The sequence below is a fragment of the Colletotrichum fructicola genome, assembly GCF_000319635.2.
Source record: "Colletotrichum fructicola Nara gc5 chromosome Unknown KSG_Nara_v1_contig04, whole genome shotgun sequence".
In the NCBI taxonomy this organism is placed as follows: domain Eukaryota; kingdom Fungi; phylum Ascomycota; class Sordariomycetes; order Glomerellales; family Glomerellaceae; genus Colletotrichum; species Colletotrichum fructicola.
The window spans coordinates 5,288,803-5,309,947 of record NW_027094054.1 but is presented as its reverse complement, the minus strand read 5'-3'; the positions used below and the strand labels follow the sequence as shown (position 1 = coordinate 5,309,947).

General features: G+C 51.5%; 9 protein-coding genes across 9 annotated transcripts; 5 read left to right on the top strand and 4 right to left on the bottom strand.

Annotated features, from left to right (window-relative positions):
- Positions 1–61: 61 nt before the first annotated feature.
- Positions 62–1,847, top strand: AGP2-4 (General amino acid permease AGP2; the record flags this gene model as incomplete). The annotated part of the gene is made up of 1 exon (XM_032026024.1): positions 1,161–1,847. The coding sequence occupies one exon, from the start codon at positions 1,161–1,163 to the stop codon at positions 1,845–1,847; it is 687 nt and encodes a 228-aa protein (XP_031891726.1).
- Positions 1,848–1,960: 113 nt separating this feature from the next.
- On the bottom strand, positions 1,961–3,437 carry UGA3-1 (Transcriptional activator protein UGA3; the record flags this gene model as incomplete). Its single annotated transcript, XM_032026012.2, has 2 exons — positions 1,961–3,311; positions 3,367–3,437. 2 exons carry the CDS (start codon positions 3,435–3,437, stop codon positions 1,961–1,963), a joined length of 1,422 nt encoding a protein of 473 aa, XP_031891727.2.
- A 750-nt stretch (positions 3,438–4,187) lies between these two features.
- On the top strand, positions 4,188–5,784 carry CGGC5_v008322 (uncharacterized protein; the record flags this gene model as incomplete). Its single annotated transcript, XM_032026000.1, has 5 exons — positions 4,188–4,444; positions 4,502–4,532; positions 4,585–4,907; positions 4,962–5,375; positions 5,436–5,784. 5 exons carry the CDS (start codon positions 4,188–4,190, stop codon positions 5,782–5,784), a joined length of 1,374 nt encoding a protein of 457 aa, XP_031891718.1.
- Positions 5,785–5,813: 29 nt separating this feature from the next.
- Positions 5,814–8,927, bottom strand: hyuA-2 (putative D-/L-hydantoinase subunit A; the record flags this gene model as incomplete). Its single annotated transcript, XM_032025989.1, has 3 exons — positions 5,814–6,835; positions 6,893–8,809; positions 8,873–8,927. 3 exons carry the CDS (start codon positions 8,925–8,927, stop codon positions 5,814–5,816), a joined length of 2,994 nt encoding a protein of 997 aa, XP_031891720.1.
- Positions 8,928–9,748: 821 nt separating this feature from the next.
- On the top strand, positions 9,749–11,548 carry aclS-2 (Transporter aclS; the record flags this gene model as incomplete). Its single annotated transcript, XM_032025977.1, has 3 exons — positions 9,749–9,908; positions 9,970–10,240; positions 10,294–11,548. The coding sequence occupies 3 exons, from the start codon at positions 9,749–9,751 to the stop codon at positions 11,546–11,548; spliced, it is 1,686 nt and encodes a 561-aa protein (XP_031891721.1).
- Positions 11,549–11,745: 197 nt separating this feature from the next.
- On the bottom strand, positions 11,746–12,624 carry CGGC5_v008319 (uncharacterized protein; the record flags this gene model as incomplete). The annotated part of the gene is made up of 1 exon (XM_032025965.1): positions 11,746–12,624. The coding sequence occupies one exon, from the start codon at positions 12,622–12,624 to the stop codon at positions 11,746–11,748; it is 879 nt and encodes a 292-aa protein (XP_031891722.1).
- A 1,162-nt stretch (positions 12,625–13,786) lies between these two features.
- On the top strand, positions 13,787–15,437 carry CGGC5_v008318 (Bypass of stop codon protein 6; the record flags this gene model as incomplete). The annotated part of the gene is made up of 5 exons (XM_032025953.1): positions 13,787–14,074; positions 14,140–14,154; positions 14,224–14,628; positions 14,684–15,040; positions 15,096–15,437. 5 exons carry the CDS (start codon positions 13,787–13,789, stop codon positions 15,435–15,437), a joined length of 1,407 nt encoding a protein of 468 aa, XP_031892059.1.
- Positions 15,438–15,675: 238 nt separating this feature from the next.
- On the bottom strand, positions 15,676–17,000 carry creD-1 (putative HECT-type ubiquitin ligase-interacting protein creD; the record flags this gene model as incomplete). The annotated part of the gene is made up of 4 exons (XM_032025942.1): positions 15,676–15,903; positions 15,957–16,686; positions 16,742–16,885; positions 16,942–17,000. The coding sequence occupies 4 exons, from the start codon at positions 16,998–17,000 to the stop codon at positions 15,676–15,678; spliced, it is 1,161 nt and encodes a 386-aa protein (XP_031892058.1).
- A 1,469-nt stretch (positions 17,001–18,469) lies between these two features.
- CGGC5_v008316 (uncharacterized protein) lies at positions 18,470–19,439 on the top strand (the record flags this gene model as incomplete). Its single annotated transcript, XM_032025931.1, has 2 exons — positions 18,470–18,888; positions 18,947–19,439. 2 exons carry the CDS (start codon positions 18,470–18,472, stop codon positions 19,437–19,439), a joined length of 912 nt encoding a protein of 303 aa, XP_031892064.1.
- Positions 19,440–21,145: the final 1,706 nt, after the last annotated feature.

Below are 21,145 nucleotides of genomic sequence, written 5' to 3'. Positions count from 1 at the left end.
CGTTGATATGTCTGACTCACTACGTATACCGCATGAGGGTTCTCTCGAACAAAAAAGAGCCATGGACAAGGCAGGCCCGCAAGTTGACTTCGAAGACGGCGATGTCCAGAGTGGCCATGTGGACGCATCCGATCACACCCACCGAAGACTGAAGCCCCGGCATATTCAGTTGATTGGAATCGCTGGCACGATCGGCACTGCGTAAGTACCCACGAATTAACCTGACAGGCAAAAAAGTTCTCTCTAAGATGGCTGACGATAATAGGCTATTTGTCAACATTGGAAAGGGATTGCTGAGTGGCGGTCCAGCAAGTCTGTTCATAGCGTACTGCTTATGGTACGAGCGTATCATTCACGAATTATCCGTAATCTCGGGCTGATGGATACAGGTGCCCCGTTGTGCTTTCTATTTCCCTCTGCATGTCAGAAATGGCGACATATCTCCCGGTCTCTTCACCTTTTATTCGCTTCGCTGGCCGTTTTGTCGATGAATCTTTCGGCGTTGCAGCGGGCTACAATTTCTTTCTTTTTCAAGCATCGCTGTGTGAGCAAAGCACTCTAATCAATCCTCCTGACTTAGTGCTAATTTACTCATAGTGCCATTTGAGATCACTGTTTGCAATGTTGTAATACGATACTGGACCGAGGCCATACCTGTTTGGGCCGTCTGCCTCGTCTTTCTCGCGCTCTACGCCATCCTCAACTTTGTCGCGGTCAAATCCTTCGGCGAAGCTGAATTCTGGCTTTCCCTCGGAAAAGTCATTCTTATTGTTGGCCTAATCTCCTACACGTTTGTCGTCATGGTTGGCGGTAACCCAAGGCGTGATACGTTCGGGTTTCGCTACTGGTACGACCCTGGTGCATTCCGGGAACTCTATCGGGAGGGCTCTCTCGGCCGCTTTCTTGGGTTCATGTACTGCCTCATCCAAGCTGCTTTCGTCATCGCTGGTCCTGAGTACGTCTCGATGACCGCAGGTGAGGCCGAGAACCCAAGAAAGGTCCTGCCGAAGGCGTACAGGTCGATATTCTGGCGACTGACAACTTTCTTCGTTCTCGGATCTCTTGCTGTTGGCATCGTTGTGCCGTCTGATGACCCAAAGCTGAAAGAGGCGTACTCGAGCAGCAAGGGAGGCGCCGCTGGATCACCATATGTGCGGTCGATGGATGTCCTAGGCATTCCTATCCTGCCTCACATTGTCAATGCCTTGATCTTGACATCCGCCTTTAGTGCAGGCAATAGCACAACATACTGCGCAACACGAACTCTGTACGGCATGGCTCTTGAAGGCAAGGCTCCTCGCTTCCTAGCCAAGTGCAACAAAGCCGGCGTGCCTTACTACTCCGTTGCGGTTGTCATGTGTTTCGGCGGTCTCTCCTTCCTGCAAGTTTCCAACTCGACCGCGGTGGTTCTCAATTGGTTCGTCTCTTTGGTCACAGCCTCCCAGCTGATCAACTTCTGCGTCATCGCCTTCACCTTCACACGTTTCATGAAAGCATGCAGCGCCCAAGGAATTTCCAGAGATTCACTGCCTTATAAAGCACCGTTCCAACCCTACACGACTTGGTTTGCGTTCACTTGCTGTTCTGTCATGGTCCTAATCGCTGGATACAGCATCTTCATCGACGACAACTTCACTGTCCCTGATTTCCTCTTTCAATACATGATGGTAGGCGTGTTTCCGGTGGTGTTTGCTTTCTGGAAGGTATTGAAGAAGACGGAGTGGCTGAAGCCCACCGAGGTCGACCTTACGACCGGCGTATGGGAGATTGATGTTTACACGGAGAACTTTGTACCCACGCCTTCAAAGACGGCGTTTACGCGGGCGCTGGATAAGTTATTTAGTTAGGTAAGCGTCTGGATGGAAAGGTCTCGAACATGTGGTTATTTGAGGTAATGTTGCAACAATTGCTGCCAAAATGAAGATCTCTCTATCGATAGCCGTCGGTGAGAGATGTGATATCAAACGATGGAAAGCTTCCACTGCCTCCTATCCAAAACATCGCGCCAATCGACCTCCTTATTTGATAATCGAAGCTGCCAAAGCTCCTCGAGAACTCTCAGCGCGCAGTCGTAGTTGTAAAGATGCCGGAATATCACAATCGACTTCATCTTCGTTCTTATCGCCTCGATGTCGTCCGGGTGGCTGATCTCTCCACCGCAGATGAAAAGGGGAAAGAGCAACGAGCTCTCGACAAGGCTTTTGTGGGGAATCTTGCGTAGTCCTTCAATGATAGCATGAGCCAGAGAGGGGGCCCTGGTCTGCAACTCAGTGCTGCCTGGAAAGTTGCGACGCACTACTCGATGAAGATGAAGTAAGGCGGCATTACGGTACATCTCGGCAAGGTCGACTAAACCCTCAGACTGGTCAGCGGTGTCGCATTCCCAACACAGCAACTCTTCTTCCAGCCTCAGCGCCCTCTCCCGAAAAGCACTCTGGACGAAGTCCTCCTGAAGATGCGACTGCATCATATCGGCATTGAGCACGCTTGTCTCCGAGATCAGGAACAGTAGCCGAGACCCAACTCCGAATAAGCTGTCTGGGGGCTCCCTCTCTCCAAAGAACCAATAATGCCCTGCCACCAGGAGAGGCCGAGTATCTGCGGCCACAGCCGCCATGATGTCGTGGTAAGCGAAACTGCGTAGAAGCCATTGGCCCTCGAAGGAGGAAAACGAACTGGTATCCCATGTTGCATCTCCCTTGTCGCAAACAGACCGCATCACTTCATTCGCGCCGATGAGATGTGTAAACCATTGCCTGGTGTCGCCAGATATGCTTTCCAGGGCACACTGTACCAGACAACAGGCCATCTCAATCTCCGGCTCTCGCTTAGCGGATGAGATCAAGGTTGAGAGTGACCGCAACGCCCTTCCCCGGCATTGCAGAGCTAGCCTTTCGTAAGAAGCTTCCAACTGGGCCAGATGGGTCGATGACCAAGCTATGATAGTGTCGAGGAAGGCTGGCGAGTCCATGGCAAGTGGCAGGAAGACCGATATGAAGCAGTTGTTTTCCAGGTTTGTAGTGATCAATGCAGCGAGGGTTTGGGTGTAATATCGCAGCACCACCCTTCTTTGAGCCGCGAAATCTTCCGGAATCTGGGCGCCTCCATGTTGCAGCCAAAAGGCTGAGATGTCCGGAGTCTTGGTAGTCAAAGAAGCAGACGGGCCACGTGGTTCGGCGGAGGGGTCTTGAGGGACCGACTTTCGTGGGCGACCGCGTTTTCGCGGCTGTTTTAGATCCTCTCTGCGGCAAATGAAATTCAGGCGGCTACATGCGCCGCAGATGGGATAGACCTGATCGCATTTCTTCTTGCTGTTCACTCATGTTGGCCAAGTCGTCGACGCGGGGAATGAACACTGAGACCCACCGATCGCGACAAGTCAGGCAGCCGTTGCGTAGGCGTTTTCGCGACATGCTTGCTTCAACTTCGCTAGTCATGGTCTTGACCTATGGTTGCGGAAAGCTGATGATGCGACTGCCAATTGAAAACCGAGACTGAACGGCCAAAACACCAGACTTTGGAGGGGTAAAGTTGGGTTCATGCAAGCTTTATCATCAGCAGCCTTCGGGGCTTATCTATCTAACTAAGCGACATTGCAGCTACTGAGTCCTTTTTTCTTACTGCGCGAGGAGTCGAGCCCTGAACCTTGCGCACCTTGTTAGCTTCCACTCTCTCAGAGCCATCCACTATTGGGGCACACGTCGAAACACAGTTGCTATCGTTAAGAGTTCTTCGCCATGTGTTTCTTTTTCATAATGCCACTCTGATTCTTTTAAACAATTATGACGCGTGGAAAGCGTTCACTCACCAGCCTCACCTAAGTACCGGACGCAGCTGGCAGGTCTTCTGGCACGCGTCGCGGCTCATTCCGGCTGACCCTAAATGGGCCTCGCCTTTCTAAGAACCGTTCTCGCACAAGTCGCGGGAGATGTGCCATCCACGCTATTCTAATTCTGACGTTCAGTTACCGAATCAGCGGAAGATCTACTGTCTTAAATCCGGTGGCTTTCCACTAGGACAAGTTAGTGCCAGCACGCCCCTGGCCTTGACTAAACCAGCTGAGACGCCGGGGGCCCGAGGGATGGCATCATTGTTTCCTTGGTCTCCCTTGATATTCAAACCTTTATTGTCAATCTTCCTTGTCTTCCTGCCAATGAACACTTGAGAGGCCCATCATCCATGTCGTGATGCCACACTCCGCCGCCGACAGAAACCTCTGGCTGGCCTATGCCAACGCAGTCAAGGAGGCCATCCAGTTTGAGCCAACGCATGGTACTGCCCTGTACCTCTCCAGCAAGGCCCAGAAAGGACCCTTTGCTTCGCCACGGATACCCCTGGAATACACCAATGCCGGCATCTATGAAGCTGCGAATAATCATCTGCGAACAAGAGACCTTTTCTATCACCCGGATTCTCGAGATTCTTATGTCAAGTCTCTCAGAACGTGAGTTGCTTGACACTGAGAATAGGTGAAACTGCTCAGCTGATCACCTTGTTATAGCTTTCTCCAATCAGTTGATGCCGTAAGCGAGGTCTGCCAATCCGCTGCTGAGTGCGCGCTTCAACTGACATACACATCTACAGGGTGCCAGGGGTGACGTTCACATCAGCATCGAGAGTTGTATTAGGGAGCTCGAAGATAGCCTTGAAATCTACGAGAAATCCGCTGATAAGGCACGCCGGACATTCAAAAAGCACTCGGATGTGGGCATGACTGGTGATTCGACCTTTTCGCAATGGCACCAGACTAATGCGCCGGCCTTTTGCAACTCTATTCGAGATGTCGAGGTTGCATCTGATGCTCTTCTAGCTGCAGGAAGCGTGCTCATTGGACCGCGAGCGCAGAAGTGGAATCAAGACTTGAGAAAGCTCCTGTACGCAATGATGTCAGAGCAAGAGATACCAGGGTGAGCCAGAACCAGATATTCACGATATAAGTCCTGGAGCTGACAGAAAAAAAGGATGACAATGCCGATTGACATGGACTTTACCCTCAGATCAGGCGAGAAGGCTCAGAAACTGCTCAACAAAATCAAATTGCGTAAGAAGGCAGGTCCGTCAAAAGTTGTGGCTTGCGTTCCTGCATTCTATTGCCCCGACTACGAGAATGTGGTCAGGGATTGGATCGGCGCAGGCCGTCGCGATGAACCGGGTGATAGATTATACGTGCGTTACGCAGAAGGAGAAATAGCCGACGAGGGCGGGTTCGGACATGAAGAGCAGGGCAACAGTTTCAAGTTCACCTACCCACCATGGCTCTCATTCTATGTCGATGGACACGAGTTACCTTTCAAGGCTGTCATGCAGGACAGTGATGTGGACATCACCATATCTTTTGACAACCTAAGAATTGTTAAAGTCGCCCCAGGCGCATGGTAAGTCCTCATTGATCCACTTTCTTCTTGGAAAAACAAGGTCTGAATTATCTCAACCAGGAATTTAGACAACCTTAGTTCATCATATCCTCGGATGAAGGCAGGCCTTTCTACGGACACAAAGAAGATCGCGCAGCCTCACAGACTCGTTGTGATCAATAATCTGGTCTTGAGGATTTCATTCAGCGGCCGAGTCGTTGCAGAGGTTGCAAAGCAGCTGAACAGAATACAGTACTACGGGGGATTTCTGAATGTCTTGGGAGTCTCTGCAGCAATAGACCAAGACAGGAGCACGGATCAGACATCACATACAGCCACGTGGAATGCTGAAGATGGTGTCCTTGAGGTCATTCCAACCGTCGATGGAGGCTTCGCAACATTCATTGGGACGGTTGGCAAAGCGCTTTGAACATAATCTTACTAAAGAAGACATGACATCTACGTAGTATACTCTTGTATAACACTGCGTGGCTCAACATACTTACCAAGGGGCTTGTAATCCAGATCATATCCAAATGCCCTTGGTCCACCAATGTCTAAACCGGCCTGAGTCTCTGTCCATCTTGGCGAACAAGTGATGCCGATGACCGTGACTCGATACCCGTACTTGAATTCGGGAACTCCAAGGGCTCTTCCTGACTCGTTGTCCAAGATGGAAATCAAGTCCGGAACGGCCGCCAATATGCTAGTCTTCCCATCCTCGCTTGTATGCTCGGCCAGGATGTTCTCGTTCTTGAAAGGAACCTTAAGCATTCCACCTTCAGCTACGGCAGCAGCCCGGTCTTTGACACTGGCTGCCTCATCCTCGTCGCCGCTTTCGAAAGCAGCAATGTGCACCTCGCCGTAAGAGTGGCCCTTGAAGAGACGACGCTCAACACGCATGATCTTGCCCCTAAACAAGACCTTGGCTGCTTCAGAGCCGCCAGCCTCCTTGATGATAGATTCGGCAACCGTGCTCATTGTGTTTGTTGCTTGGCATAGGGATATACATCTTCCGATGCGCCAAGCGAGGGACACGGTGTTGAGAACGCCGAACTTCTTGACTTTATCAGACGTGGTCGGCTTCGCAGCCATTCCTACTCGAGAGCCCATCTCCGAGCAGGATGCGCGGAGAGCACGGTCGACAATCTCATCATTGGGAGCCCTCGTCATAATGATCGTCTTGCCGTCGCCCGAGTCAATCGAACACGGAACTAATTCCAAAGGTGCATGGACTGCCAAGGTCGTTTGCCAGTAGGTCGGGTAGGCTCGACCCATCCAGTCTCCATCAATGACGGGGCTGTCAAAGAACCTCGAGGAACCTACCAAGAAGGGTTCCAGGCCATTGGCACCACCGATCTCGAGACCCATCACTGCATCGAACTTGTCATGGCGCATGTACTCCATTAATGCTCGGAACGCGTCTACTGTTTCAATCGATTGGAGCCTTTCAATGGAAACAGCAGGAGATCCCATGTGGCCTTTCATCTCAGTTAGCATCGGTCAGTAGGTATTGGCTAACGATGGAGTCAACTTACCACCCCAGTAAATAAGGTCCTTCTCCTTCAGTGAGGAAGGCTCAATGACGCGCATCGTGTGTCCGTCTCGTAGCATGTTTCGCAGTTGTATCTTGGAGGCTGCTGGACTTCCACCTCCAGCACAGCCAAGAACGTAGCAACCGTCGGCAAGGTAGTCCAAGTCCGTTTCGCTGATGATCCACTCCGCAATTCCGTCCTTGTTGACCTTAATTTCGGGCTTGTAGGAAGACGGATCGACCTTCTCCTCTTCCTTCGTGGCACGGGTCAAGTCTTTGCTGGCCTCCGTTTGCTCTTCTCCAAAATCCTCGTCCGCTAGTTCACCAGCATCGTTCAGCTTCGCATGTAGATCGATATCTCCAGCTGCCTTCACCAAAGTTCGGACCTGGTTGGCCACATACTGCAACGGCATTGTCTCGACCTCTGCAATTTTGATGCTTTCAGGAATAGCGCCAGCAGCGATAGCCCGCTCGATCGCTATCTTCTTGGCGTTGTCGATAGCCTGGCCTTCTGTCTGGTGCGTGGTGCCCTGCACAATATCAACCGCGCCGCAGACTCTGGCAATGGCGGCACCAACGGCATTGGCAACGTCGTGGAATGGTGGCCGAATCAGCTTAGACGCTCCCTTGAGACTGTCCGGCGATAGTATGGCGCCGCCACCAACGAGGAGGACTGGGACTGGATCCGGCGACGTCTTGATGACATCTACAGCCCCTTCAAGAAGAGCTTTCATCCGAGATATCGCCTCTTCCACGAAGCTTGCCTCCAAACTCTTCACCTTCTCGGTCAAACCAGCGACTGCTTTGCCTGCGGCTACTGCCACGTCCGTTGTGGTGCAGACGTCGCCTCCAAAGACAAGTGCACGACTCAAAAGCTCAAGTCCCACAGACTCTGGACCGACTTTCACCTTGCCATCCACAGTTCTGACAATGGAGCCGCCACCGAGACCGATCGAGTGAAGATGCGGCATGGAATAGTTGACTCGAACCCCGGCAACAGTAACATATGCGGAAGCTTGTCTTGGCATGCCTGAAGGGAGCAGGACGCCAACATCCGACGTCGTGCCACCGATATCGACAACGATCGCGGAACTATCGCCGCCAGAATCCAAGCCGGCAAGATACGCCGCGCCTCGCATCGAGTTTGTCGGTCCACTCGAGAATGTGCGGATAGGAATCTTCGCCGCTGATGCAGCGTCCAATATAGTGCCGTCGTTTTGGGTGAGGAACAAGGGACACGTCAGGTTGAGTCTCTTGATAGCCAAGCGGAACCGGCTAACCGTCTTTCTCGCGTATCGCAGAATAGCGCCATTCAAGATGGCTGCGTTCTCTCGCTCGATGAAGCCGATGCTAGCGCTGGCCTCTTTGCTGCACACCACATCGATCCCGGGAACCTCGCGGAGGATAATATCACGGACCTTCTCCTCCTGACCGAAGACCTCGTCAATAGGCGAATAGACGCCCGAAATGACGACGGCCCCAACACCGCTCTCGCGGATCTTGGCGCACTCGGCGACAACCTGAGCTTCGATGACCGGTGCTTCCTGAGAGCCGTCGATGTGAAGACCTCCATCGACAATACCGACATAGGACTTGAGCACGGCTGCCAGATCTGGCGGGAACTCGGCAAAGGCTGGGACCTCACGAAGGAAAGACTTGCTCAGCCGGAGGACACCGACTTTCTGTAGACGCCGGACATCGCGCTCGATCACAGCGTTAATGAAATGCGTAGTTCCAATTGTGACGCTGGCTATGCGCTCCGGGGAGTTCGTGAGATCGGCTGTAGCGAGAACGGTGCGCACTGCGGTCTCAATACCGGAGGTTGCGTCAGGGGTTGTTGGGGTTTTGAAGTGAGCTAGAACGCCACGGCTTTCGGTGTGTTGAAGACTCAAGTCTATTGCAACAGCATCGGTGTTTGTGCCTGTTCTCATGCGATCAGCACATGCTTTTCATTTGTCACGCAGTTCACAATAAGGTAGCTTACCGCCGACATCGACGCCGACGCGTACAGTTCTGCGAGAAGGGGGCATTTCTCCCATGATGGTGGTCTACTTCGGAGATCGATAATCGTACAGCCTTCTGGTAGGGCGATTAGAGAGCTTGGTTTCTCATTTAAACCCATGCGGTTTGAAACGACGATCTCGCAGAAGAGTTACCCCGAAGGTGTAATTACGTGACTTGTTTACAAGATGTCGTGTCGTCGGAGATCATCCAACCGGCCGCGCGGGTCTGCCACAGCGGGTAAGCGGGTAAATGGAAATGAGAACAGAACCGTTGGCCTGGGTACTAGATCATTGTCTGCGTACCTAGGCTTGCAACATCAACCATGAGAGAAGAGATACTGAGGGATATTCAGGCAGGTACAAGCGCGATGGTTCTCCAAAGGCATGCAGCTAATCATCCCGGCTGTCAGATGCCGAGGGGAGCCATGCGGGGTAGACTGGGTTATCCTGGGATCCCGGTGTTCGACAATTGCCTGAAGTTGCTCTTATCACCGGTGACCCCACAGACGGCGGTAAACTATGATAACACTCGCACAAGACGTTTGGTTGGTCTGAGGCTTTAGAGTTGGAGTCGTGACCCCAATGATAAGAGCCCATTCATCCGTTATTCATCCGTTATCAGGACCTGCGCGCGCGGTGCGAGCTTTATCTGTGGAGGCATGATGGCAGTGGCCCGGCATCAGGTGGGCGCGAATGCAACGTCCCCTGAAGCGATAGCGTGCGGTCATGGTAGAATACCGTCCGAAGTGTGCGCGTGGATGCTTGTGATCTCTTGGTGAGCCAGTTCCATTAAACTGGGCGCATGTCCTCCGAATTCCTTCCGAGCGATCCAAACTGTCGGGACTACGGATTGCAAAATGGGTCTCAACGGCGTTCTCCGATGGCTACGGTTGCCCGACACAGAGGTGGCCGAGTCCAACATTTGGATCAATGAAGATATTCGGCCAATGCCACCGGATCGTCGGAGATGGACAACTTCAACATTCATCTCCTTCTGGCTGACCAACCAAGTTGCTAGTTAGTGTTCCCAGGCTACTGCTGTATCAAAACGAGTTGACAGCTGACTGATCTAATGCAGTTTCCAATTGGCAGCTTGGTGCATCTCTCGTTGCAGCTGGTCTTTCTGTCTGGCAAAGTGTCATTGCCATTATCATTGGTAAAATCATCATCGCTGTTGTAGCCATTGCGAACGGATGCGTGGGTGCAGAATGGCACATTGGGTTCCCGGTTGTGTCGCGTTACATCTGGGGTGTCTATGGACAATACCTCATTCTGATTCAAAGAATCATCTTGAGTCTGGTATGGTTCGCCGTCCAGTCATGGACCGGTGGTTTGACCGTGGTCAACTGGTAAGTGTTGCTACATATAACATCAACTTCATCGCTCTAATTGGAGAATTTAGTCTATCAGCAATTTTTCCTTCCTTCGAGTCCCTCGGCAACGTATTTCCAGAGAACTCCCATCTCACAACCAAAGACTTTATTGGGTGGATTATTTTCAACGTCTTGCTTATCCCAATTCTATACATTCGACCCGAGCGTATCCAGAAGGTGCTTCTGGCGTTCAACATCATCTCGTCGGTGACTCTGGTGTCAATCATGATCTGGGCCTTAGCAACTGCCGGTGAAGCAGGATCATTGGTACGACAAGGCTCGAAGTCAATGACCTCCAGCGAGCTTGGATGGCAAATCGTCCACGGAATCACAACTGTCATTGGGAGCATTGCCGTGGGCCTGACGAACCAGCCTGACTACTGCCGTTTCGCCCGTCGCCCAGGCGATCAGATCTTTGGGCAGTGGTTCAGCATCATCTTCTTCGGAGCCATCTTCCCAACATTCGGATGCCTCGCTGCTTCCGCAACCGGGGTCATCTACGGCGAGCCGATCTGGAACCCACCCCTCATTGTCCAAGCCTGGCTTGATAACAACTACAATGCCAAAAGCCGGGCCGGTGCGTTCTTCGCTGGCCTCGGTCTCTTGTGCATCCAGCTGAGCATCAACTCCGTCGATAATGCGTTCTCAGCCGGCATGGACCTCGCTGGCTTGTTCTGTCGCTACATCAATATCCGGCGCGGCGCTTACATTGGCCTGGTGCTCAGCATCGCTTTGTGCCCCTGGGAGCTTTTGTCCTCTGCGTCCGTCTTCATCTCGGTGCTCTCCGCGTACAGTGTCTTTCTTGGACCTGTCATCGGCATTCAGATCTGTGACTACTTTATCATCCGCCGGCGCAAGATCAAGCTGTCCGACCTCTATCATCCTAGGTCAGATGGATCCTTCTACTATTGGAAAGGCATCAATCCACGCACCTTCATCGCCTGGGTGTGTGGTTTCGCGACGCAGTTGCCTGGCTTCGCAGCCAGTGTCACCCCCGACAGCGTCCACGTGGCCGATGCTTGGATCAATCTTTACTATCTCGCCTTCCCTCTTGGCTTCACCATATCGTTCTTGCTGCACCTCGCTATCAACACCGTCTGGCCACCTCCGGAGGCCGGTATAATTGATGAAATGGACTACTATGGGACATTTACTGAGGAAGAAGCTAGGAAAATGGGCGTCGTTACACTGGAGACGGAGGTTATTGAGGGGTCACCGAAAGCCGTTGAAGCAAGTGGTTTCGACCAGGGTGCTCGTGGTTGGCTTAAGTCAATGCTGAAGTAATGTGAAGAAGGCATATAATAATGTCTTTCCAAACTTGATGCCCAAGTAGACTTCTGGCTGGGTTAGCACCAGATGTTTGAATTGAAGCAAAGCAACACACTCCGCGGCCACGTTGTAATTATCTCTCTTTGAGTCCCGTGTCTACCTATGCTCTATGTATAACTGTACAAAGATATATCTCATTCAAAAACCCTGCCTCAAGTCTTTTGACAGACGGGAATCTCTATGTCCGCTAGTACTGGTCGATGATCCGAGTAGTAGACCCCATCGTCAAACCGATTGGACAGCACACCAAAGTTGTGAAACTCAATGCCTGTTGGATTCAAGACGAACAAATGGTCAATGATCGTAGGCTCTGCCTCCCCAAACGTAGTATACGTAATAGTGTTTCCATAGCGATGGGACTTGGGAACGAGGTTCTTCAAATCTGACATGCCGTCAGGTTCCGCCGTCAACAGTCTGTGTGGGTCTTCGGCTGGCCCGCTGTTGAAGTCTCCTCCGAGGAACACAGGAACGGCAGCTAGGTCCTCGGTGGAAGCCTCGGTCTGCCACTGTCTCGCAAGTCTGAGGAGTAGCTTTGCGCTTTCTGAGCGTGCCTCAGCGCTGCGATGGTCGAGGTGGGTGCTCATCACGACAACCTTTGTGGAAGAGACCTTGTGGCGGAAAAGTCCGATGGTGACTATACGGTTTATGGTTGCGCCCCAGGCGCTGAAGGGAACCTCTGGAGTAGGGCTGAGCCAGTACGTCTGAGTCTTTTCCGAATCCCAGTGGTCGGTTCGATAAAATATGGTCGAGAACTCTCCGTCAACCTCGCCGTCGGCTCGTCCGCGGCCGATGTAACTCCATCGCGAACCTAGCTCAGAGTGCAGGTCGAGGAGTTGCTGGTACTGGGCTTCTTGGATGCAAACGAAAGTGTTCGCCTGCCCAAAAGTATGGATTCTCAGCTGGGCCGCCAGCCTTGGACAGCGCACATCCCAGGATTCCTCATTGGGGAGAAGCGTTCGCTTGACAGCGTACCTGACGTTAAGAGTGATGACGCGGAGAGGTATTGTGTCTTTGACGGTCTTGTTATTCATGATGTTGGCTGAATGACAACCAAAATGTTGAAGCTGCTTTCGTACTGCCTTCTTCCGGCCGACCAGGCAGATTACCGCGATGGTGGCCACAGTTGGGAAAGTGGAGACTGTCTGCAGGCGGATGAGATGTTTGAAGAGCGACTTCCGATTGCTCAAGAAGATCTTGATAAGCCAACGAAGAACATTACACAGGAGCCCGTATAAGACATCGTGGCTTCGTTCCCACTGAAAATGAACCAGTTCCTCTAGAAGATGAGGTCATTAAGCAAATTACAAATGTTATTTTCAGCTGACCGGGCCACCTGACAAGTCAGTGCATCCACTGACGTTGGCGGTCTGGGCATCTAAGGTATCGAAAGATGCTGAGCTGGAGGAGGTGAACTCTACGGGCTGGCCTCTGCAACAGCTCGCGGCTGCGTAGCGCTGCGGGCCCAGTCCCAGCCCCCAAGGAATATGTATTCCGGGAGGAGGTCCAACTCACTTGTCCCAATCCAGTATATGTTCCAACCGCGGGCTAATGCACGCTTAATTTCTAGAACGAAAATGAAAAACATCTCCTTCAATCGGATCAAGACTGACTAGAACTTCCTGTCACATCCCGTCACGCCTCGCAGGCCTCCGGGATGTATCGTTCTTCGGGGAGCCTGCCGCTGAGTTCCACATCGCCGTCCCGCCGGACTGGGTCCAACGCCACTTGCAAGGCTTAGTCCGGGAATCGGGGTCCTTGACTGAGTCACTCGGCGAAGGCATGTTTGCAGCTTTGATCAAAACTTCCCCTCCAACATTGAGCTTAATCAGCTCATGTTTGTCAGCCGGGAAATCTTCCAGTTCAACACGAAATTTGAACCGGTGGGCTCAAAGCGGGAAACGATGCCGAGTTCCCTGTCACCATGCCACCCCTGCAGCAAGTTGTCGCTATTACCGCATTAGGAAGCCCGACGCTGACCATTACCTAAAAGTCGGGCCAAACTTACGGAGCCTCTACCGGATTCCCAGCATGCGCTCGTTGGGACGCAAATGTTTTCCGGCTGCTAACCGTCGTTCAGCCGTTATTATCGATTGATCGTCTCTAGGTAATTGATGGTTTGCGGTTTGTATGCGTTGAAACCCGTCAGATTTCCTCCTCGTTGCAACCCCCTGCTCCAGCACTCGAAGGTAGAAGATGGGTCCAAGCAGCAGCGCACAAACCATCGAGTTGCAACAGCTGCCATCTGGTGCTGGATTGCAAGTGACCACAAAGCTTGCCGACGATGATGTTGCGATAACGCCGTTAAGAGAAATTCAGAGAGACTTGAGCCCATACCCCAGGGGCGGATCTCCTCATTTCACACCTCCCGAGGATGCTGTTGAAGTTTTCCAGAAATGGAACTACCCTCGTTCAAATATCGCACGGATACTGTCCATCTTCTGGAGTTTAATGGTTATGGGTGCAAATGACGCGTCGTACGGAGTGAGTACTTGCTTTTTGAGACGAACTTGCCAGGCATTCTGATGGTACTTACATGAACTATTCAGGCTATCATTCCCCATGTAAGTTGATAAGGGACCTCCTATGCGTTGGCTGGTGAATCAGGCCAGAGGCTAACAAAACGACCTCAGCTGGGTAAATACTATGAGTTGCCCTACTCTTTCACGTCGCTCATCTTCCTCGCGCCTTTCATCGGCCATACACTGTCGGCAGCCCTGAATACCAGTCTCCACGAGACCGTCGGGCAAAGAGGAATAGCCATCATTGGCTCTGGGTGTCACCTTGCAGCATACATCGCCATTTCACTTCACCTGCCATATCCAGCCCTGGTGTTCATCTATATGCTTGCCGGACTGGGCAATGGTATTGGTGATGCTGCCTGGAACTCATGGGTTGCCAGTAATCTGGCAGATTCCAATGTGGTAATCAATTCCATGCATGCTTGCTATGGCCTTGGGGCCGTTCTGGGACTGGTGACCGCGACCACTATGGTCGTCAAGGCTGGCCTTCCTTGGTACGCGTTTTACTACTTTATGGTATGCCTCTGCAGTTCGCCCACACCGTCTTAAGATTGACTGACACAACGCCTAGGCCGGATTAGCGGGCATAGAGCTCGTCACAACATCCACCACATTCTGGTCTGCAACCGGCAAAGCTTACCGAGAGGCCAACCCCAAAGGCCCGGAACCAAGAGAGTCAATCGTTCATGAAACGCTCTTCAAGCTACCCAACGCGAGAACAACATGGGTTTGTGCCATATTCGCACTTGGTTATGTTGGGCTCGAAGTATCGCTGGGCGGATGGATCGTCACCTTTATGTTGCAAGCCCGGCACGGCGAGGAATTCGCCAGTGGCATGACAGCAACAGGGTTTTGGGCTGGGCTGGCTGCAGGCCGCATAGCCCTAGGATTTGTCACTCCACGCGTGGGAGAAAGATTTGCCGTGATGGTTTGTCTACTACGCAGTCTCGGTTTCTGGAATAATGCTGACCTCTGTCATACAGGCTTATCTCGGAGCCGCCATATGTCTACAACTTCTCTTTTGGCTGATCCCGCAGTTCTTCATATCGGCCATCACAGTTTCGCTCCAGAGCTTTTTTCTAGGGCCGCTGTTTCCAGCCATCATGATAGCGGTAACAAAGTTGCTCCCAAAGCACTTGCACGTCAGTGCTATTGGATTTGCCATCGGCCTAGGAGGTAGCGGTGCCGCAATCCTTCCGTTTGTGATAGGGGCGCAAGCTCAACGACACGGTGTACAAGTACTATCACCGATTGTATTGGGAGCTTTGGTGTTCTTGTTAGTGACGTGGTCCTTCTTGCCTAGCTTCGGTCGAAAGCAGGACTAGAGGGTGAATGGTCGAAAGTAAATTTTCTTCTATGATAATTGGCTTCAAATGGCCTTAATATGATGAACGTGTACTAAACCTCAGCTCTGTCTATTCTCAAAAACCATCTGCACGAACAAATGTTTGGCCAGCTTCCATGGGTATAGACACACAACCGCTGCTCAATAAGCGCCCGCAAATTTTGAGTGTTGACGAAATTTTGGTGCGTTAAAATGATCATCCACTTTGAGAGCATATTCTAGCTACATGTAATCGACGAGACACTTGGGGGGTTGCTGCTATCGCTCCTTTCCAACATTTCATCGTCAAAATGGTTTCCATACTCGGGAGGCACGTCCAAGCCACCGTCAGGCTCCACCCAATCCACCGCCTCCGGGCTCTTCGGCCACACAAAATTGTCAAACGCGTCAATGGGTATCTTTGGAGAAACAAATAAAACAATAGGCAAAGTGGCGTGGTATCGGAACTACAGTTTCGTTAGCATGCAGTCTAAGATATATCTCCTCGCATGATACTAACCTTTAACAAGTTGTCGTCAGACTGAGCAACGTCGACAGCTATATGAAGTGTGTGTGTTGTACCGAGTCCTTCTGTGTCCATATCTGGAGAGCACTTCTTCGGGTCTGTTGGTAGTGGTAGGTTTTGTATCACTCGATACACAGGCTGGGCACAATCTTCCGGGTTTTCCACCGGCGCAAACCATTCCGCAACTTGGCGATCCCCATCGAATTGCTGCAGGGGTCGAGCAGTATTAATGGCAAACTTGTGAGACTCCAAGAGCTCGCACTTGATCTGCTTGATTTGTAACTTCTTGTTCAGCGGCGTCAGCTGTATCTCAAGGGGTACCGTTGTCCCGAGGGCTACAGCCTTGTGTGCTATCGAGATGCAGTATCGGATGTTCTCTGCCCAAATCCCTTCCATGTACATAGGATCCATCAACTCAAAGGCCGAGTTCTGGACCGTTCTGTTGATACGAATCGGTTGGTAGGCAGTGGGCATCGATGTCGAAGTCTTTCCTCGGATTGTCGATGCAGAGAGCTGGTATGATATGCTGCAGCAGCTGCACCCTCGGAATGTCTCTGGGGTGTTGCCGGGTATGATCAACTTGAAAGGCCACTCGTGGGTTTCGATGTCACCCGATGCGGTCGAAGAAACCTTCTGCCCGTGGTCGATGACGAATGGCGGCAACTCGTCTTCGTATATCGGAATGGTACGAAAGTCGGGCCTCTTTGTGCTTACGTCGTGTTCTCTAGAAAGCGCATGGTCAGTTTCAAGATACTCAATTATGTGAATTCCATACGCACCTGCACCGGAGAAAGCCAACCATTCGAAGCCGTACTCCGGTGGCATGCTGCCCGCAAGGCAGGCGCAAACTGAGCACTCCGCTTATGGTTTGCTCGCTGGCTTCATCAACTGGCCCTCTCAAGAAAACAAAGTCTTTCTTCAATCTGAATGGTTCAGTCGTCAGCGAAAAGATTGCATCAAGAAACTTGGTGTTCCATACCGGATCTTAAGATAAGCACTTCCGTCCCCACCAGTGATTCGAGATAGGAAGGACCGCATTGTTCAGATAATCCGCTTCTCAAAGAGGTAGTCTGTTCTGATATGACCAACGAGAACCCATTGTGATCGTGATGATGGGGGGCGGAACGAGATTAAATCAAGAAATCCAGTGAATTGAAGGTTGAAGTTTGTTGTCCGCGTCGCCACAAGCTAATCAATTGTCCGCGGCAGAAAACATTCGGACTGCTGATACAGGCCGACATACGGTCATGTTCAGCCCTAAGGCAGATGGAGGCATCCGCGAAGGAGCCAGGGGCTCACGCGAGATGGAAGCAAGGGTCCAAGCTAGTTGCATGGTGCCAATGCCGGTGGGGAGTATTTCCTAGATAGGAAAAAGCGGTTGGTTGGGGGCAGTTTTCCGAGCTCGGGTTTCCTCCGTTGATGACATGTAGCAAGAAAATTTCATACGATCATGAGAGAAGAAAAGCCATGATTGACGTCGTGGCGTCGCCTGATTTCTGCACTGAAAGAATATGGCTGCAGACTGGATAATTCTGCGCGTATGAATCGCGCTGGGTTGACTCATGCGTGAGGTTCTGGCTTACAAGGTCTGCGAAACCAAACCTTCAATTTTCCTACGGCGGGATTTGTATTCCGCCATGTAATAATCGAGAAGCTTAGAACATGTTAAGGGTCTCTTACAAGGAGTTTTCGGTGACACATTTTTGGTTCTCGTTTGCTAATGAGACTCGTCCAAGTCGTGTAAGTCGTGGAACGGACCGTGGCGCCGTATCTCCCTTCGAAACGAGGCGGAGTTCGGCGGAGTTGGTCCGGAGATGTCCCTTGGAGTAACTACCGGACTTACCTGATTCAAAGGTCTGCTTGTGTGGGTAATCCTCGGCTAAGATGCCATCCCAACGGCTTGACGACGTCAGTGTTTCGTAGGACGGAATTCAAATTCCTGAACGAATCAGCGGCGAGCATTCCTCTGTTCGTTGGACTGGACTAGCTAGCCGGTTGCACCACAGAATGCACGCCAGTTCATCGACGATCATATCATCTGACGCGGGTCGCACATAAACCTGCTGGAGCTATTTCCACTAACATTTTTAGCCCCTGGTCGAATGAGACATGAGTGTTTGCTCTGGTCGCAGTGCCGGTCACATGCCTTGGCGTGGCCTTTTCGCAGGCTTAGAAATCTTTCCCCGCCGGGAAGGAGTCATCATTCTTGCTGCCAAATCTTCCCGTTCTGGCTTCATGGAAAACTCGCGATGTGTTGGCCGATGATTTCCCGTCGAACAAACAGCATCTAGGCGGCAGACCACGTCCATCCTGAAGCTAAGAAAACAACATTTAATCCTGTTCCTGCCGTCTTTCATCTCGTATTGTGTGATCAGTGAATTTCTCGGTGATAAGTCGTCGCCTGTTGCCATTCGTCTTCTCTGGATTGCGCCGTCATCGTCTCCATCATTCAGCCTCAGCTGAGGATTTACGCGCCCCGTTCACAAGTCGCCTTGGCATTTCCAGCAATGTCGCAGGCCTTACTGTCTATGTCCACCATCACGAACATGGCTGCGCTCCCCGCATTTGGGGGCCCCAGTCTGGTCCAGCTGAGTGAGATCCTCGATCGCTCACTCGATACAAGACTTGGACGCGACCTATCAAGCACCCCTGCGAACCTCTCACGGGTGGTCTACATCCCCAGACACAGGGACATCACTGTCCATCTTCCACTGTACGATGTGTCAAGCACCTACTTTGATGCTGTCAAGAAGGAGCCGATAGGAAGCAGCAAGTACAAGCTGAACCTTGCCATGATGAGAAGGCCAAGCGGAGATGGAACAGATGGCGAGGTGCGTTACCTTGTTGATTTCCAGGAGGATGCCAAAGAAAAGACTGTGGTAGTCGAGCGCAGAGTGCCCACACATAACGGGGAAATAGTCAGCATGTAAGTCAACTTCATGGGTACCTGTTTTCTTGACAGAGATGCTAATGCCTATCAAAAGGACTTTGCCGAAAGAAGGAGACGGTAGCTTCCAAGTCGAGCCGTTGAACACAGGCTCTAATGCGCGCCTGTCGCTTCACAGCTCATTTCCTGTTCCCGACACGAAGATAGTGGAGCAGCAAGTTCGGCACCCCTGGTTCACGATATCTCATCGCACAAACACAAGTGCGGACGCACAGCCTTCAAACCTGGAATGGCAGACATGTCCCAGAGAGCACGGTGCTCTCCGATACACGCTCGTCGACACAAGCGTAGAGCCTACAGATGGCAAGCCAGTCGTGCACGCCATTTACCACCACGCTGGAATCGCTTTTGCCCTGCCCCACGATTACAGCGAAGGCGTTCTTCTTCTATCGGGAGATCTCAATGATGAAGCAGAGGCGTTGGCTGTCACGACCCTGCTGGGTCTGCTGGAACGAGTTCGCCAGGTTAACCAGCCTGCACCCCGACCGAGAAAGAAGTCTCTGGTGAAGAGGGTCCTGGGAAAGATTTGAGGCAAGAAATTCGGCGTGAAAAGAATTATTGCCAAAAAGGGAGATTGCTTGAAATTGTGTGGGACGGAAGATGCTGCATTGGGAATTTAATTACTACTCACATTCTGCTGGGATTTTGCAACAAGCGGGCCGGCAAGACCGAAAACCTCCCTGGCCGTGATACCCTCAAAATTTGTATTATCAATTTTCTTATACCACAGTCATAGCTTAATTACAGCTCACTCTCCTTTCTACTAGATCCGCGTTTCCCTCCTCTATCAACCCCGTCACTATCCTCTATCATGCAGCGGGTAGCGGGCAGCGCTCTAAAACCACCTGCAAAAATGCCCGTGCCTTGACGAAGTCTAATGTTTCTTCCTCGCCTAAACACAAATGTCTATGGATATGCACTTAGCATGACATCCTGCTGATCTGATTAGCTTCGCCGGAGCACACCTACAACTTCGTGACAGTCTCGCGGCCTGCTTGAGAGGAGCTTGATAGCCAAACTCGGCGCGAACATTGCCCATGATTATCTAGAGCTTTGGGGATTTTTGTAGTCGAGAGTAAGCGATAGTCTTATAAGGTCAAAGCTCCTAAATATCCAAGCTGAATGCCTAGATCCTATCAACATTTATATTACAAACCCGCATCCCGAACTTCAGCTCATGTGTAGGTAACCAATGAGGCCAACCCAATCCGTGCGCGCCTTCAAAGACGTTGTGACTGACAAAGCTTTGAATCTCGAACTTGTACCTCGTCTGTTGATCGTTTGATTATGGCTTGCAACAATATCATACTGTCGATAGGGCATCGTTTACTGTCGCTGATGCGCACATCCATGTAACGTCCGGAATGTCGAACTGCGTTTTTTGAGAATCTAAAAACACTTCATTGCAGACCGAGGGACATCCTAAAAAGGTTTCCCCTCCCGTAGGATTCGCCCTTAAGCCACCAGAGGGCTGAAGTCTAGGTCATCAAGTCTTGACTCAAACGGTTGGTAGTGACTGAACGAATTGAATAATTATATCAATTCTTAAAACATCTATAATTACGATTTACAATGCAACTCTGTCAAACGTTCCGATGTCGGGTGTCACACCCAGAAGTCGCCGTCTTGAGTTTCACTTGGTGGTGGTGCCGCTGTCGGGATGGTCACCCGACATGATAAGACCTTTCCGATCCGACACGTCGGGACCGCGCACCGACTAGCCCTTTCCGGGGTCACCCCCCATTCCTTGCCTCCGACACTGCAGAAAATGGTCATTCTTATCTCAAGAAACTTAATTCAAAGGATCCGATAACGCCTCTTCTCCAGATTTTGGGTCGCGCGAGAGCCAATCAGTGCCAATGAACCGTCTTGTTTGCATCTTCAAGTCCCGTCCGTCTTATCCACCTGGTGGAGCTCTGGGAATTTTGGACGAACGCCGCCAGAACCCGCGATGGAGCAGAGCCTCAATGGCACTGACTATCTTTAGTGCGTATCTGGGGTCTGAGACAAATCTCGGAAAGCCGTTCGGTGGGAGGGGTGGTGGGCTCGGCGAAGCTGCTCGACGATACCCCAAGTCATGCCGCCACTTTGACACATCTAAGGTTTGTGCCGGCCGTAGCCGTCCATAGCAACTATATCTAACCCTCCCTCATCTATCTCTCCTTCCTTCGTGACTGAGCACACCTCGTTCATCCAAACTCTACAACACTTCACGATGTCATCCTCTGTTATGTGC